Source organism: Lissotriton vulgaris, chromosome 4_1 (assembly GCF_964263255.1).
Source record: "Lissotriton vulgaris chromosome 4_1, aLisVul1.2, whole genome shotgun sequence".
NCBI classification, from domain to species: Eukaryota; Metazoa; Chordata; class Amphibia; order Caudata; family Salamandridae; genus Lissotriton; species Lissotriton vulgaris.
Genome location: NC_141691.1, coordinates 635,113,907 through 635,131,140, shown reverse-complemented (window position 1 = coordinate 635,131,140; position 17,234 = coordinate 635,113,907). Strand labels below are relative to the sequence as shown.

Sequence of the window (17,234 nt, the reverse complement as noted above, 5' to 3'; positions counted from 1 at the left end):
CTGTCACTGATCCTGATATAGACAACTGGTTCTTATGGATATGACCCTGTTGACATAGAAGCTCTTTTCAGAAATCGATTTGGCTGCCGGGAACCGGACTTACTCCACTCCCAAAGTTGGCGGCCTACATCGAGAAGCAGCCCGGGACTCGAGTCCCCGAGATACCCAGGTGGCAATTGAACATCAATGGCCAGTGGAAGTCGACCAGTGCCCCTGAAGTACTTTCGGTTTCATTTTTGGTCCTTGTCTATTGCAACCAGCCGCCATCTGACTCTGTTGGCCCATGGTTTAACTTTGGGTGAGCGCTTGCCCGCTGCGCCTCGTCTCTAGACTTTACAAGTCTGATTTGTGAGGAACCATTCAAACCAGGTCCCAAAGGCCCCTTCGGGGTGCGTCGCTCAATATGGCGAGCAAGCCAGAAAGCGAGAAGCGGACAACCAAAGTCACGCACCGAGGGGGTGCCATCCAATCCAATATCATGGATCGCTACACTCGTCCAAAAGGATCCCCCAGTGGTGTTGGTAAATCTTTGGACGAGACCGGAGATGGCTCCTCAGCGACTGAGGAATTGGCCCTATGAGAGGTCATGGGCGCCATTGCAAGCATGAAGACATCCGTGGGCCAGCAATACGAAACATTGGCTTTAAAGCTTGACACGGTGGCTATCGATATCAACTGGCGAAGACCAATGAACGGGTCAAGTCTTTGGATATCAAGACCGCCAGTCTCACGACCGACATGTCCGATCTCCAAACAGAAGTTCGTAATCTGCGGTCCTCTAATGATCTGTTTGCCCGTCGGCTGGATGACTTCGAAAGTCGAGCTAGGCGCAACAATGTGCTTATCATGGGGGTTCCGGAGAAGTCCACTGAACTAACGACGGATCTCCTTGTAGAGGACCTGATATTGAACCATCTGGCCCCTAAGGGCCTCAGTAACTTTTTTGCGGTTGAGCGTGCCCACAGAGTCCCGGGTGGGAAACATAAACCGGGCGCCCCTCCACGGCCCATAATAGCCAGGATTTTCAACTTCAGGGACAGGGACGCTATCCTTCAGGCGTCGCGGGCCAATGGCCCCACGAAATTTGAGAATGTGACTATTGGTTTCTACCCAGACTTCACACAGTCTGTACAAAAGCAGAGGATGGGATTCATGGGGGTGAAACGGAGACTGAGAGACATGGGCTTGAAATACGCTATGCTCTTCCCTGCTCGACTACGCATCGAATACAATGAACGGGCGCTCTTTTTTGATCGGCCCGAGGTCGTTAGCGACTGGCTTGATACTCTACCAACGCATCGAGACCGCCCAGAGCAATTGGGGGGAGCTGACGGTGGTCCATAGGAACAGGAGAATGAGTGACGACTGGCACGCGCGGTATATGGACTTTGCAGCAGTGGTTTGATGACTTTTTGAGTTTGTACATATATTCGTAAATGCCCTGAGGCGGTAGGGGAACCGGGACTCTTCCTCCTTCAGGGTTTTTTTTCTCTTTTTGTAGACTAGTTTCATGTCAGGGCGACAGGCACACTGCAAGTTGGGGTGGCTTTTTGGTCTCACGCAGGGGTGCAGGGTGGGGGGGTGGTCAGAGAATTTCTTTGGGGGTGGTGGGAGGAACTTTATTTTATATTGGTTTGTTTCGAGGCAACGTACTACTGCATATTTTGACTTTGGGGTCTGTTTCGTTGTGGGAGGGAATCTGTCTTCATCCCTGGGAAAGGGGGTTAGGGGGCTGAGGGTACTAAGTTGGAATGTTAACGGTCTGGGGGACAGGATAAAATGGGGGATAGTATTGCAGTTTTTGAAACTTCTTTCCCCTGATGTAGTGTTGCTACAGGAAACACATTTGATAGGGAACACATGCCATGCAATGAATAGGCGAGGTTATCGTCTGGTGGCGCGCTCGGGATTCACTAGTGGGTCGAGGGGGCTGGCGTTCTTGTCAGGAACTCCCTCCCCCTGGAAATAGTTGATACTATACTAGACGATAGGGGACGATATGCTGCTATCATGGGCAGGTGGGAGGGGAAGACGATCTCCATACTTTCTGTGTATGTCCCGCCAGGTTTACAAACTACGACGTTTTCTGATTTGGGAAAAGTGGTGTTGGAGTTCCCCGAAGGTATTTTGGTTGTGGGTGGAGACTTCAATTCTGTTGTCTGTGGTACAGAGAACCGCAGCCCCCCCAGGGATCTTGCGAGATCACAATCTTGGCTGGGTAACTTCCTGGAGACACTGGGTCTGGTGGATTGTTGGAGGCTGATTAAGGGTGGGCGTAAAATCCGTTTCGCGGGCGAATTTGCGGATTTTCCGCGATTTCGCGAACCGCGAATCTCGCGAAATCGCAGTAAAATCCGCGAATCAGCGGGGATGAATTTTCAGCCAAGCAAGGGTTACAGCAGCAGGTGCAAAAGTTGAACCTAATTTCTTTGTAACCTTTTACAAAAGGGTTACAAACAAATTAACTTCAACTTGGACACCTGCTGCTAATTGCTTCCTGGCGCCTCGTTGCCTACTTGCAACTATTCTCTGACCCTGCTCTGACCCTTGAAGCAGGGTCAGAGAATAGTTACAAGTAGGCAACGAGGCACCTGTCCAAGGAATTAAACCTCATCAGGAAGCACTTACAGATATAAAAAACAGGAAGAAGGGAGAGGATGGCAAATACACCCATTTTGAGTTGTCAGGAGGGGTTAAACTAAAAGAGACCTTTACAGCACAATTTTCATATGCATTTTGCTAAAAATAAAAAGCTGTATGTTCTGTAGTGGCAACTCAGAAATCTGGCCCTTCAGAGATCCGGCCTCTCTTTCTTTCTCTCGTTCTCTCTCTCCCTCTCTCTTTCCCTGTCTTTCTCTCTCTTTCTATCTATCTATCTACCTATCTATCTATCTATCTATCTCTCTCTCCCTCTCCCATAAACGACTGCATGGGTAACTTCGCTATGCAAGCGGCTTGCGAAGACGCAAAAAGCCCCGTGAACACGCAAAAAACCCCGCGAACACGCAAAAAAACAAAAATCCGCAAATTCGCACAAATTCGCGAATTTTGCGGATCGCGGATTTGCAAATCCACGAATTCGCGAATTCGCAAAATTAGCCCATGCTTAAGGCTGATGCACCCCGGACAGGCACAATACACCTTTCACTCGGGCGCACATGGGAGCCTTGCTAGGCTTGATTACGTCCTTGTGCTGGCGCCGCAGGCCGTCTCGGTGAGAGAGGTTAGACACCTAGCCAGGGGTATTTCGGACCACTCCCCACTGTGGCTCTCTATTGATATACAGCTGGGAGCGGAGGGTCGGGTGGCTCTGATTAATCCCTGCAATCTTCGTAATCCTAGCACCAGGGCGGGTGTGGTTAAGTCTATTGATCATTATTTCGCTGAAAATGTGGGGTCGGTGTCTTCCTCCATTTCACTATGGGAGGCCTTCAAGACGGTAATCCGTGGCCAAACTTTGTCGTTGATTGCTTGTGCAAAGAAAAGTGAGAATGAGGAGGTTGTACGACTGGAGATTGAAATGACTGACTTGGAAGAAGAGCTGCAGTCTGGTGCCACACAGGATAAACTACACTCTTTATCCCTCAAACAGTTTGATTACAGGGCTCTGGTGACTGATGCGGCCAAGGCTATGAGTCGTGAGCAACAGGGGCCACTGTATGATGTTGGAGATAAAGCGGGGAAGCTGATTGCCTGGTTGGATAAAAAGGAAAGACTGAATCGTGTTGTGCCTGTTATAGAGAGAGCGGATGGAGTGCGAGTTGTGGATCCTGTTGCGATAGTGGAGGGTTTTGCACACCATTTCCAAAAGGTGTATGCGCCAGTCTCAGACAGACCGAAGGAGGACTCGCACTTGTTGCTCAGAGATATCGCATTTCCTTGCTTGTCTGATTCTGACAAAGAGCTTATGGAGGCGGAATTTTCTAACAATGAAATAGCGCTCGCTATCCGCTCCATCCGCTCGGGGAAAGCTACGGGCCCAAATGGCATCCCCATCGAATTGTATAAGTTGTGTCCTGACAAAATGGCGTTGTACCTCCGTGTGATGTTTCTAGAATCGCAAGATGTCGGGTCCCTTCCCCGAGACCAGAGACTAGCGTCCATTGTTGTTATTCATAAAGAGGGGAAACCCCGGGACCTATGTGCGTCTTACAGACCGATATCACTCTTGAATGCCGAACCTAAGATCTTGGCAAAACTTCTGGCAAACCGGCTGATAAAGGTGATCGGCGATCTGATACACCGGGATCAGTCTGGGTTTATTCCCCACCGCAACACCGCGCTTAACCTGCGTCGTCTCCATGGCGTCCTGGCGAGAGTGGAGTCGTTGCGTGAGCTGGCCATCTTGGTCTCCTTGGATGCCACGATGGCCTTCGATACTGTGGAATGGCCATATTTGTGGGCGGCCCTCGTGAAATTCGGTTTTGGCCCCGGGTTTATCGGTTGGGTTAAACTCCTGTACGAGGAACCGCTGGCCCAGATGGTGGTTAACGGCAGGGTCTCGGAATCCTTTGTTCTTGGGAGGGGTACGCGACAGGGGTGCCCTTTATCTCCATTGCTCTTTGCGCTTGCTTTAGAACCCCTTGCTGCTTGGCTGCGGTGGGAACCGTTGCTTAAAGGCATTAGGTGGTCCCCTGACTTTGAAGACCGCATATCGCTATACGCAGACGACATTCTGTTATATCTCACTTCCCCTCGGAAGTCACTGGGGGTACTGTTTGATGTACTTAGTTCGTTCGGGAAGAACTCTGGTCTAGTCATCAATTGGGCTAAATCTAGTATTTATTCACTCACCGGGGAAGTACCCCGCTTGCCACATATCTGCCCGATACCGATATCACAGGACGGTTTTAAATATATGGGGATCTTTATATCACTAGACCCCACGGTTCGGTACGAGCGGAACCTGCTTCCTCCGCTTCTTCGGCTTAAATCTGACGTGACGGCTTGGTGCGGCCTGCCGCTGTCCCCGGTCGGGAGGGCAGCTCTTTTCAAGATGATGTCCTTACCCCGATTTCTATATGCCCTCCAGAATACGCTTGATCTTGTACTGGCCAGTTACTTTCCCGAGATAGAGAGCCTACAGAGGAAGTTGATATGGGGCGGACGTCCCCGCATTGCCCTAGCGAAGTTGACTTTGCCCTGGTACGATGGGGGCATAGCGCTGCCGGACATTAAACGTTATTACTGGGCATCCCAATTGAGTGCAATTAATCATGCCATGTACGGCCCTGTTCCAAATCCTACATTCGAAATGGACAAATGGCAGCTGCCGGGAGAGAACTATAACAGGGCGTTATACTCCAAATCGACTGGAAGGAAACTGACTGGACCCACCGGGGTCGCGGTGCGGGTGTGGTGTATGGGGTGGTTGGTGAGATTGACTAGAGCGACCCCGCTTTACGCTGCGGAAAGATTGGGTAGTCTTTGGACTACGAAGGGCTTTGAGAAGTGGGACCTCATTGGTATTAGTAGGGTCGGGGATCTTTGGGTCAAGAACAGGGTCAAGACTTTTGATGAGCTTAAATCGGAATATGCGCTCAGTGATAAGGAGCATTTCCATTATATGCAGATCCGCCACACGCTTGGTTCGGTTTTCCCGGCCGGGACCGTTATCCCGGAATCTTCTCCTCTCGAGGATAGAGTGCTTGACGGACACGTCCCGGATAGCACTATTTCCCTAATATACAAAAAACTAACGATCGATCGGATTTGCTTTTGCAGCTTCGGGGTGCTTGGACCGGCGATGGACTGGAGTTGGATGATGAAGATTGGCAGGCTCCGATATCTTCTCCTAAAGAGGTCGCGATTCCGGCCCGTCTCCGGCTGGTGCAATTAAAAATCCTACATCGTATCTATATAACCGGTCCCCGGCTGCTGCATATGGGTTATTCTGTGGATGGGTTGCGCAAGCGTGGGTGTGGTTTGATTGCTACCTTCCTCCATAACATATGGGAGTGCCCTGATGTGGTGGTGTTTTGGAATCGTGTGCATGCTGTCATGGAAGAGGTTTCAGGAGTTTTGTTGTTGCCGGAGGCCCGACGCTGTTTACTGAATGTGTGGGAACCAAACGATTATAATGTGGCACAGATGCAATGGGCTACCCTTGGGAACATGGTAGCTAAAAGAGACATCGCACAACTTCAGCTTGGAAGGAAAACATGGATTGGTGCATGTTTAGGAAGAAAACCGTATATGTTGCACGTGGTAGACCTAGGAAGTGAGGGAGAATATGGAATCAATGGAACCTCTACCGCGGGGAGGTCTGTACTCCTCCTCTTGTAGATATTCCGGAAATACCGCTGTCCCCGTAGCCGAACATTCCTTGTTTAGTGTATATTCTTGCTGATGCTGTGATCACTCGCTCCCGCCCTCCCCCTCCCAAGATCTCATCTATCTACATTGCATATATCATTTTCTGTTACGGCTCTCCCCCCCTGGGACGGACACTCACCGTATAGTCTCTTTTTGCCTCGCTTGTTTTTTCAGTTTCATTTTTCATTGTTTATTTATACATATTTAAAATGTGAAACCTTGAATTCATCCTGCTTACCACCACAGGACTCTTAAGAATAATATGCTGAATCGCTGCCGGGCTCCGGGCTGTCGGCTGAAGAGCTGTGTAACAGTGCAATTTTGAGTTTCCGTTTCGTTTTAGCGACGGCCGGCCCATGTGGTTGTAGGCCTGCAAATGTATTTCTTCTATCGAAATAAAGGTTTTCAATAAAAAAAAAAAGTTAGATCAAGAGCTCTCTAGGGTCCTCCAAAAGGGCCAAAGAAGCTGAAAGGCTAAGCCATATCATTTGAGTGATTTTGAAGGGCTGTATGTGACCTCACAAAAACCCAACATGCAGAAAATAGTCCTGACACGTTTTCTGTTCTCTAATTTCAACAGTGCAAGACATTTTATGGATGAAGTAGGCTGACTCTGTGTCCTATGATGTATACTGCAAAGGGTGAAAGAAATATGTGAATGGCATCTGATAAGATTAGTGAATGAAGAGGGCTGCCCAAAGCTCCTGTTTGTATGTATACAAGTAAGTATTTCTAGATAAAATTTTGGAAAAACATGAGGCTGATGAGTAGTTAATTCTGTCTCTAATTCAGAGCGAAAAAGGAATGTTTTAGAGGTGGTAGCTAGCTGTTTCGTCTTTACTTGGGCCCTATTTAAGCCCTGTCGCACTTCTAATCAGTGCCGCATTGTACGGGCTCTGGCCCTAAAATTGTAGTGGTAAAACTGGTTTCACCCAATTGGTCTATTTAACTGTCATGTAAGATCATTCTAGACAGCACAAAAACTGCACCTATGGCATGGAAGTTAAATGTCATATGTGGGTTGGAATGTGAATTTACATCACCCACATATAAGACAAAAATACATGTCTGCCAGGAGGACCACACATGGCATGGAAAAGTACCTTTGTCATGTGGGAAAGCCTATTTTTTATAAATACTCATGAGTCACCCTTTAAGTAAGTCTTGTAAGCCCGCAGGGCACTGTTCTAATATTTATAAGTAGGGCACATTACATATTAGGGTTAGTGTGCGCTCACACCGAAATAAAACCCAATACTATTTCATTGTGTAGACATTGCTAGACTTTTCCGTGAACAGGCTTAGATCGGATTATAATCTTTATTTCATTTGCTGTTTAGAGAGATACTAGAATAATGGCTAAATATTATTTCCTACCCATATTTCAAAGTGTAATATAATGGTGAAATAAGATGTTTGAAAACTTACGTTAAAAAGTAACTGGCTTAAACAAATTCACCCACTCCTCCCACCTCCAGGTACTGGAATACACATGTTTGGATAGGAGAGTTAACAACTCCAGATAAGATGACACTAGTCCAATTCTGCGCCTAGGAAGAGCAGATTTGTGGTAACTGCTGACCACGCAGCAGTGAACAGAAACAACTGACAAAACAAGAGCAGCTTTAGAACAACCTCTTGTGGCTTGGAGATGCTAGGTAGGGCTCCACCTGTTAATTCCTAAGGACTTTCCCAGACAGTCAGGCTCCAGTCTTACCAGGGTAGAGAGCCAGTTTTCACTGTTTCAAATAGGGTACAAATAGGGTACGAGCTCACCTAAATAGGTGAGAGGCTAAAGAGCTGGTGGCAGGTTATGGCAGATGGATTCTACCATCTTGAAACATGGACTCCTGGGTAATTTTACAGTAAGGCAAAGAGGAAACAATGCAAAAGGAGTTGGAGGACTGTGAGAAAATAGTTAGGACTGGGTGTAGAATCTGTCCAATCACTGGCTAGTGCACATAATAAATCAGGCATCTCAACCACTACCTGATCTGAACATTCCTCAAACTGAGAAGCCTCAATCTGATGAAAAAGGGGCTGCTCAAAGAGTAGTCTTGACTCCTGCTGGAAAAAGAGGACTAACTTAAAGATTCAAACACTCTTGAATCCTGCTGGCACCCGGGGATTGGAACTTCTCTCCAGGGATCAAATGGTTGGCCTTCATTTGACTCATAAGGGACACAAAAAACAGAACTACTCCGGACTCCAAAAACACCCAAGTGGCCACAGGGGGACTGGATGATGCAGGCGACAAGGCTGGAGAGAGAAATCGGGGCTCATTTGCAAGCCCTGTGCGCTGCCAGAATGTCACTATTAACACCATCGATGCTAGTGTTATTTTCCTCCTGTGCTGATCTTTGATAATTCCCATTGTTCATGACGAGCTCAGCTCGTCATGAGTGTATGGAGGTGTACATCATGACGAGCTGAGCTCGTCATGAGCGTCGAAGGAGTTAATGACTCTCCAGCCGTGCACACAGCAGAGCCATGTCTACAAGGCCACGTAAAGCCACTCTGAGTGGCTTTTCATGGCCACGTAGTTATGGTGTGTGGCAACTCAGTGCAAGTCACTGTGTTACCTCCAACTGCGATAAGGGGAGCCAGCATTGGTGCACGACGACCATTTGTGCTCTAACGCAGTAAAAGAGGACAGGAATGCAGAGTGTCTCATAGATATGGTGCATTCTTGCCCTTTTCTTTTGACATAGGGAAGCGCAGCTGGAAGGCTTGTGGCACTGACCTATGCCAAAAATAAGTAAATGTGGCCCCGGTGCCTAGAAGCCTGCCCTAAGGAGCTGGTGCTGTAGAACTGACAGGGAGAATTGTTGCAGCAATTTGAAAACAAATTGGACTTAGCCACTATTACCATCATTGGAGAACTGGTACAAGGTGCTGAGGCTTTCCCAGGATGGTTGCACCGAGGTGGTAAGAAAACCATGTCTGTCCCACTTTGAGCTATTTGCTGCACCAAAAACTGGTTTGTGGCAAAGTTATCAGATTTTTATGAAGTACTGGGCTTGCCCTGCTGGAGCATTTTAACTTTGAAAAAGGTGACCAAGTCCAAAAGTAACATTTTGGACTGGGGTTAGGTGGCACATCTATCAGTCCCATGAAGAGACCTTTGTAGTTACAAAATGCAGGACTTTCCCTTTCTAGGAGCTTGTGGCACTAAAAACAACTGCTTCAGCTGGAGCTCAACAACGATGTACCCAACTTTGATGGACCAACACCGGTCACAGCCTTGGACCTTGCTTCCATTTCAGAGACTAAGTCCAAAGATAAACCTTTTGACTTGGATCACACCTTGGTGCCCCTAAACTCTGCTCCACTGAGGTTGGGCCTAAAATCATAGCTGGGTCCCCTGCCAACGGCAAACAGTGACTATTAAATGGAGCTTTACTTTTTCTTATCGTTTTTATTTTTGTTTTTCTTCAATCTAAGCCTTAGATTGTTCTATCTTCAGTTCCCCTTACACTGTTTTAATTTTCTTGGTATCTTTATGCTCATCTAAAGTTTCTCTATTTTCCTAAATTGGTTTTGGAATTTTATTGTACTTTACTTTCATTTTCTTGGTACTACATGAATTTAACATGCACGTCTCTAGGTTTTGCATGCTGCTCGTGCTATAGCTGTACTTGATTGAGCAGAGATAGATTTTTTCCAACTTTATTCTGGCCTAAACACAGTGGATTTATTGGTTTGGTAGGGGTAGCCCCCTCTCAAATTAATAATCCTATTCTCGACATTGATGTTCAGCGGCAAATCAGGACTTCAACCAGCAGTTACCACTCACTTTTAATGGTTAGAAATAAAAAAAACTCAATTCCAGACTTAGAGGCCAGAAATTGTTTTTGTTGTCTAGTGGGCAAGAAGGATTTGTGTCCTTTTTTTTAAGTTTGATTTTATTGAAGGATGGGGGGAAGAGGAAAAGGAAAAAACAGGAAAATGGATATGACAATAAAGCATAGCTTAATGGAGAACTTTAACAAGCTTAAAATACAGACAGGAATTAAGTATCACAATAAAGTCTTATGAAAGGCAAGAATACAATGAACATGTGCGTTACATGAACAAAGAAAATACGTATGGATCAACATCACAGTCTTTACCTTGGAAATATCATATTGAATAAAAAGGCAATGGGAAAGTCATGGTGGTTTGTGCACCTCAACTGTGTCAGGATTCGGAGAAGTACTTACTGGGGCAGAAGATGAAAGATAGGTTACCAAAGGAAGCCAAGTCAGATCTCGTTTGATTGCCAGGGAAGTGGGGGTTACATAATTGGTATCCAATCGGTGATGAAAACAAACTGCATTCCACCAGGATCGATAAGAAACATTTGCAGCCTGTTTCCAATTAGAAGTGATGACATGAAAAGCAACAGCAATCAAAAGGTGAAGGAGTAGGTAATGACGTGGAGACTGGGGGAGGTCAGGTGAGAGAGAACCTAGAAAAGTACAAGATGGGGAAAAAGAAATCTGAAACTGAAAAATCTTTTGTATTTGAGTCCAAACCAGTTTCCAAAACTCGGAAATGTGAGGACAATCAAACAACATGTGTTTTAAGTCTGCGGAAGGGCAAGGGCAGGACCAGCAAGTAGGAGAAGAGTCTGGTGAAAAACGTGAGGGTGCAAGAGGGGTAAATAAAATCCGGTTCTACAAAAAATAAAGTTTGGGTATTATTATCACCTACCAAGGATATTCCTCTGGATCGTAAATCCACTTCCTTATTAATAGAATCCTCTCCCTCTGTTTCTGCTCTTTATAATTCTTTCCGCTATACGATGGATAGAACAAAATCCAAAATTGAACTCGCATGGAAATCAGATCTCTCTCAAGATTGGTCGACCCTCTTCTGGGATAAAATCTGTGTCTTTTTTTTAATCGTTTTTTTTTCCATTTTTGACCAAATGCTGGCTTCTTGATTTTTTCCTTCCAGAAAATGCGGGTGGATTTGTCTGCTCTGGCTGGTCATACTATGGTGGGAATTAAGGTGATGTGCAAAGCAGGGAAGATTAAAATGGGACAGAAATGAAACGTTAAAGAAAGTTTTAAATAGGCCCAACAAGAAAAGATAACCTCAAGGGAGAATGAGGATAAAGTTGAGGAGACATCAATGCAAGAGGAGGATTTTCGAGGGGAAAGGGTTGGCCTTGGAGAAGTAAGAAACCATACTGGGCCCTGAGAGGAGGCAAGCATTCAGGGAGGATGTTGGCAGTAATACTGAAGATCTTGTGCCAAGCTATGTGTTTGGAGATAACATAGACAAGTGGCTCACTGTTTATGAGGTTGTAATGCACATAGTAATTCAGGGGGTTTAAAGGGTAGCCTGTGGAAGCATGTACCCACCAAGGAAAGGGACATACTGTTGACCATGGAGGCATCACCGCAGGTTTAGAACCAACCCATGATGGCCATCCACCTTTGCAAGGTTTGTCTCACTCCAAAAACGATCGCCTGACACCCCTAAGCAGTCACAAGAGTCTTGGAGGAGAATTGTTGCTGAGTCTAATAAAGTATTGGAGGGAGGGTGAAGGAGAGCATGCTAACTGACATTGATGAGTTGTAGAATTTGATTATGCGCGAGCACATTTTAAGTCACTGTTATAAAGAGTTGCACTAGCACCTAATTGATTCCCAGCACACTGATCTGAGGGAACATGGGACACCTGGCTTAGAAGCAGAATCTTCAAGAGGGTCCCAGAGGTTGACTGCAAGAAGGGTGGGTCAGGCTCCCTGTAGGAAGTTAAAAAAGAGACCTCTTTTTGGCCCCACATTTCTGACAACGGAAGAGTGCCCCAACTCACTTAATACAACCAGGAAGGTAGGAACCTAGGGGGTACGCCCTTTGAGAGGGGCTAGTGCTTTAATTGTCATCAGTCAGATCACAAGAAGGGAAATTCCTCATGCCACAGAAAAGCACTCAGTAGTGGGCACTCTGCATGAAGGCTAGTGTAGTGCTAGGAAGAGGTGACTCTCAGGAGAAAGGGTAAAGCATGGCCTAGTGTCCCTTTGTTAGTAGGTGGGGCCAGAAGATAAGCTGATTATCCCTAAGAGCTCTAGGAAGCACTTCCAGAGTGCCAGAGGGAATGGGGTTCCTGTCACTGCTCGGTAGGATACCTATGTCAGATGGTCCGGGTGGTGGACAGCTGGATACCCCAGAACAGTATCTTCAGGGAAAGAACCGGAGGAGAAGGAACGGGGGACAACATGGATGTATGACTGCCTAAATGAAGGTAGCTGTGCATATAGATTGCATCCTTGTCAGTGAGTTGACAAATGCGAGAAAAGAACCAGTGGATGAGAGCATCATAGATGCCCCACAGGGGGAAAACAGGTCTCCGATGGTACTACCCCCGAGGTTAAAGTACAGGGATCCAGAAGAAAAGTAAGTAATAGGATGATGTTGTCTACCACGGTGTGAGGAACAGTGGGCCACGGATTACCTGTTCTGACAGGAGCAGGCCCTAGTTTAAGCGCTGGTGAGGTCACCTCTGTCCTGGAGGTTCACAGAGACAGGTGATTGTAGGATCATTGTAGAATAACATAGAAAATGCACGTATGATATGGAAATTAAATGTCATTTGGTGCACCCCTTCCGAAATTAATAACCTCATTCCAGTACTTTATTTAGAAACTGGAAATTGAGATACTTCTGTAGGCACTAGTCCTAAAATTAGAAATCTCTGTCTCAAACCTTACGTTTTTATTTGAGAGTAAGTGGTGTCTTACCTTGTTATCATCTGTGATAAATCCACCCCGTTTCAATTTCTGAAGCATCCTTTTGCGTTTGTAAAACGCAGACAGATGGGGATCATGGAGATTATTGTAGGGAGTTTCTAGCAAATAATTATTGGGATCGCCAAGATTGAAACCAGTTGCTGGAGTGTGAAGCTGCAAGACAAAAGAAAAGCCCTAAATGTATAAAACACACAGAGAAACCAAAACTAGTTCACTTAAACATGCAATTACTGTAAGAAGATGTTAATATCACTCACACATCCTTTTCATTTAGTATTAATATTACTCAAGCATCCATTTAGTTTAGTATATATTGTTGCACAACATCAAGGCTTTCTTGGCTAATGTGATATGCAATAGAAAACAAATCAGGGTGCAGACTTAGGCCCATATGCATCAAACAAAAATCTGCTCGCAAAGGTGCAGATTCTCAGAATCTGCCGCTTTGCGACCGGTATTTTTGCATTTGGGATGCATCATCCCAAATGCAAAAATCGCAAATTGAGAATTCGCTAGATTGCGATTACTTGCATTTAAGGAATCTCAAATTGAGATTGTCTTCCATTCATTCCTATGGGGCTCTAGGCCCATAGGAATGAATGGGGAGGTATTCCTTAATTGCGAGTCGCAATTTGCGAGTCACAATTAAGGAATTTTAAGAAATCGCATTTTGTTTGGTAATTTCTTGATGCATTGCTTTTTGCAAATTCCTTATTTGCGATTCCTTATTTTTCGCAAATAAGGAATCGCAAAATGTATGCTTGATGCATCTGGGGGTTTGGCCCAGATGCATAAAGCTAAAAACCGCTCGCAAACGGGCAGATTCTCAGAATCTGCCCCTTTGCGACCGGTATTTTTGCATTTAGGATGCATCATCCCAAATGCAAAAATCGCAAATTAAGAATTCGAAAATTGCGATTACTTGCATTTAAGGAATCTCAAATTGAGATTCCTTAAATGCAATTCATTACAGTTTGAAAAATAGCGATTTCGCTAATAGGGCTCGCAAATTACCATGAAGTTCAACTTCATGGTAATTTGCAAAAACTTTGAAAAATGCACTAAAGTGCATTTTTTTAAGTTTCATGTTGCGCACACACAGGCCCTAAGGGCACAGATCAATTTCAGGGGTGCAACAGGGTGTCCTTTGGACAGCCCTGCACCCTTGAAATCGCATTCTCATTTTGCGATTCGCTAATTGCAATTCGCAAATTGAGAATGTCTTACCATTTATTCCTATGGGCCTCTAGGCCCATAGGAATGAATGGGGAGGTATTCCTTAATTGCGAGTCGCAATTCGCGAGTCGCAATTAAGGAATTTAAAGAAATCGGTATTTTTAAAGTGATTTCTTCTTGCATAGCATTTTGATATTCCTTATTAGCGATTCCTTATTTTTCGCTAATAAGGAATCACAAAATGGATGCTTGATGCATCTGGGGGTTAATCATGAACAAATGCGTGACAGAACAGTTTCCCTGCATTCCTTTTTAGCTGAAAGTAAAGCTTTTAAGCGATTGATGCGTGGTGCATTTTTTAAACTATAGTTCATCATAAATGTATTTTCCACAATACATTGCCAGGTTACAAATATTCAGCGAATATAAAACATTATGTATGTATTGGATTGTGTTAATCAACAGAAAACATACACATACGTAGAACTGAGACACTGCAAATTTAAACATTTAAAAACTCGATAAAAAGATAACATGCATGAAAACACTAGCATTGATAGTGGTATATCGTAACCTAGCTCGGAGCACGGAAGTACTTTGAGAGGTTGGTGATGAGACACAAGTTAGTGTACATACTTGTGCTGCACAATTATATTTCACTTATTTACAACTGCATTACATTTTACATATTTACAATTCAAAGCGGTTGTGGGAGATTAAGAGTCTCAATCAATTAAACAATGGGATATTGCCTGCCTGCTGGGTTGAAGGAGGCTCTGGCTTTGCCCTGAACCCCACCAGAGGCCGACGGCCATAATTAGACATACCCACCCAGTGGCGGCTTCTCCGCTAAGGCGGAAATGATTCTCCCCACTGCTTTTCAGCAGTGGAAGGAAAAAGAAAATGATTATAACTGAGAGTTATTATCATTTTTTTTTTCTTGTTGCAGGAACGGCAGCTTTGTTAGGCGGGGCAGGGCTGCTCTGCTGACAGAGCAGGGGAGGGGAGGAGTGGTTTACAGTCCCTAAAATGCGCATGAATGGTTGGGCGGCCCTCTGGGGCTGGCCAAACATTAATGCGCACTTAGCATGTTCTCCACCCAGGCAGCAATAGCCTGAGTGGAGAACATGCCCAGACTCCTTGTCCCCATCTAAGCGCTGTGGTTTGGCGCTCATACCAATCACGATGCTGCAATGCAGTGTTGTGATTGGCTCAAAGGAGCCTCCGTCTGGTTTCTTCTTGTGTCTTGTTCCAGCCAGAGGAGAGACGTGACGAGGGGGACATGGTGAGGGAGGACACAGCGAGGAGGTACGTTGAATTTTATTTTTTATTTGCCTCTCGTCCCTGTCCCCCCGCCTCCCCGCCTCACACCATCAATCTGTGCCAGCTGCCACCGTACCCACCTACTTGCCAGTCATCTCTATAGCCTTCTGTTCATCACCTAAAAAAACTATAATGTTTCTGACGCACAGCAAGTTTTCTCCCTGTGTGTCAGGGCCTTTGTTTGCTTTTCCCTTCCGGGGTCCACTCTATCGCACAAGGCAAACCCAAATAGGGAAATCAACTGATGGTCACCTTGTCCTTCATTGGTCTAGAAGGAAAAAATACAGAGATCTGGGCCTACATCCATCTTTTTTGCTCACCATGCCATTCCAGTTTGATGGACGGAATGCTGAACAAATCAAAACATTCACCCCCAGTCAACAGATCTGGGTTTAATCCATCATTCTTTTGCTCACCATGCCACCAGAGTTTGAACCCAGCCATATACAAATCAGTCCAATGGGAACAGTCCAGCCCGAACTGCCAGGCCAGGTCCTCCGTCGGCTGGAAACAGGCATCCTAGGACAGGTTTCGGGGTTTCATCCCTCATCAGTCAGGATGGCTAGGCAGTTCGGCTGGACTGTTCCCATGAGGCACAGCGTCAAGACTGATTTGCATTTGGCCAGGTCTAAACTGGGGTGGCATGGTGAGCAAAAGAATGATGGATTAAACTCAGATCTGTTGACTGGGGGAGAATGTTTTGATTTGTTCAGCACTCCGTCTATCAATTGTGTGTCTTTTGCTTTCTCCCGCTAAGTGCGCCGGGTATGCCCAGACGTGGCCCCCAGGCTCAGTGTGCCACTGGATTCAAGCTATTCCGGCGGATGAGGGGTGAAACCCCTAAACCATTCCTAGGATGCTTGTTTCTGGTCCAGGGAGGACCTGACTTGGCAGTATGCTGGACTGTTCGCATGAGGCACAGGGTCAAGACTGTTTTTGCATTCCTTGTGCAATCTGACAATAAAATTTGTTTTAAAAAAAAACCTTCAAGTTATCCAAAATACTGCAGCGAGGATGGTCCTAAACCGTCCCCCAGGATCTCCATCACTCCCCTTGCTCGGAGAGCTTCACTGGCTTTCAGTGAAAAAAAGATATTTTTTTAAGATCTGTTGCCTCACTTTTAAAGCAATCAATGGAATGGGCCCTGGCTATCTGCAAAATAATCTCTGTAAGCAGATATCCAGGCGTAACTTTTTTTTTTAAATTTATTTTTATTGTTGCATCAGTAAGTATAGGCAACGGGATAATCAGCAGCCGGCAGGGCGTCAACATTCCGCCTCTGTCCGCTGTTTGCACAACTTTTTGGTTCCACAATTCTTAGTTTGTCAAGTATATCCACAACATGAACAAAAAACAACACATCAAAAAGCAGCATACACCCCCTACCCACCCCCCACTCCCCAGGACCAACCTTACATCCTCCCGATCAAGGAGTCCAGCCATCCCCCTCACAATAGCGTGATTAGTCGATCTTCACATGGCTCACGCTGTTACTTCTGACAGATCCACTGTGTTCTGGGCCCTCCCGCCCCTCAGCTCTTTCCCTTATTGGCCCCCCTCCAAACCATTGTATTGCCTCCATTTTGCCCACACTCTCCGGAACTTTTTGGGGCAGTCTCTGGCTTTATAAGTCACTCTTTCTGCGGCCATATACAAGTACAGGCCCCTCCTCCATTC

General features: G+C 45.8%; 1 protein-coding gene across 1 annotated transcript in view; it reads right to left on the bottom strand.

The window, feature by feature from the left end:
- Positions 1–17,234, bottom strand: part of LOC147722358 (uncharacterized) — a 700,192-nt gene that overhangs the window by 658,102 nt on the left and 24,856 nt on the right. Inside the window, exon 3 of the mRNA XM_086967301.1 lies at positions 13,050–13,211. Coding sequence (XP_086823427.1) covers positions 13,050–13,211 — 162 coding nt within the window. The remainder of the gene's footprint in view (positions 1–13,049; positions 13,212–17,234) is intronic.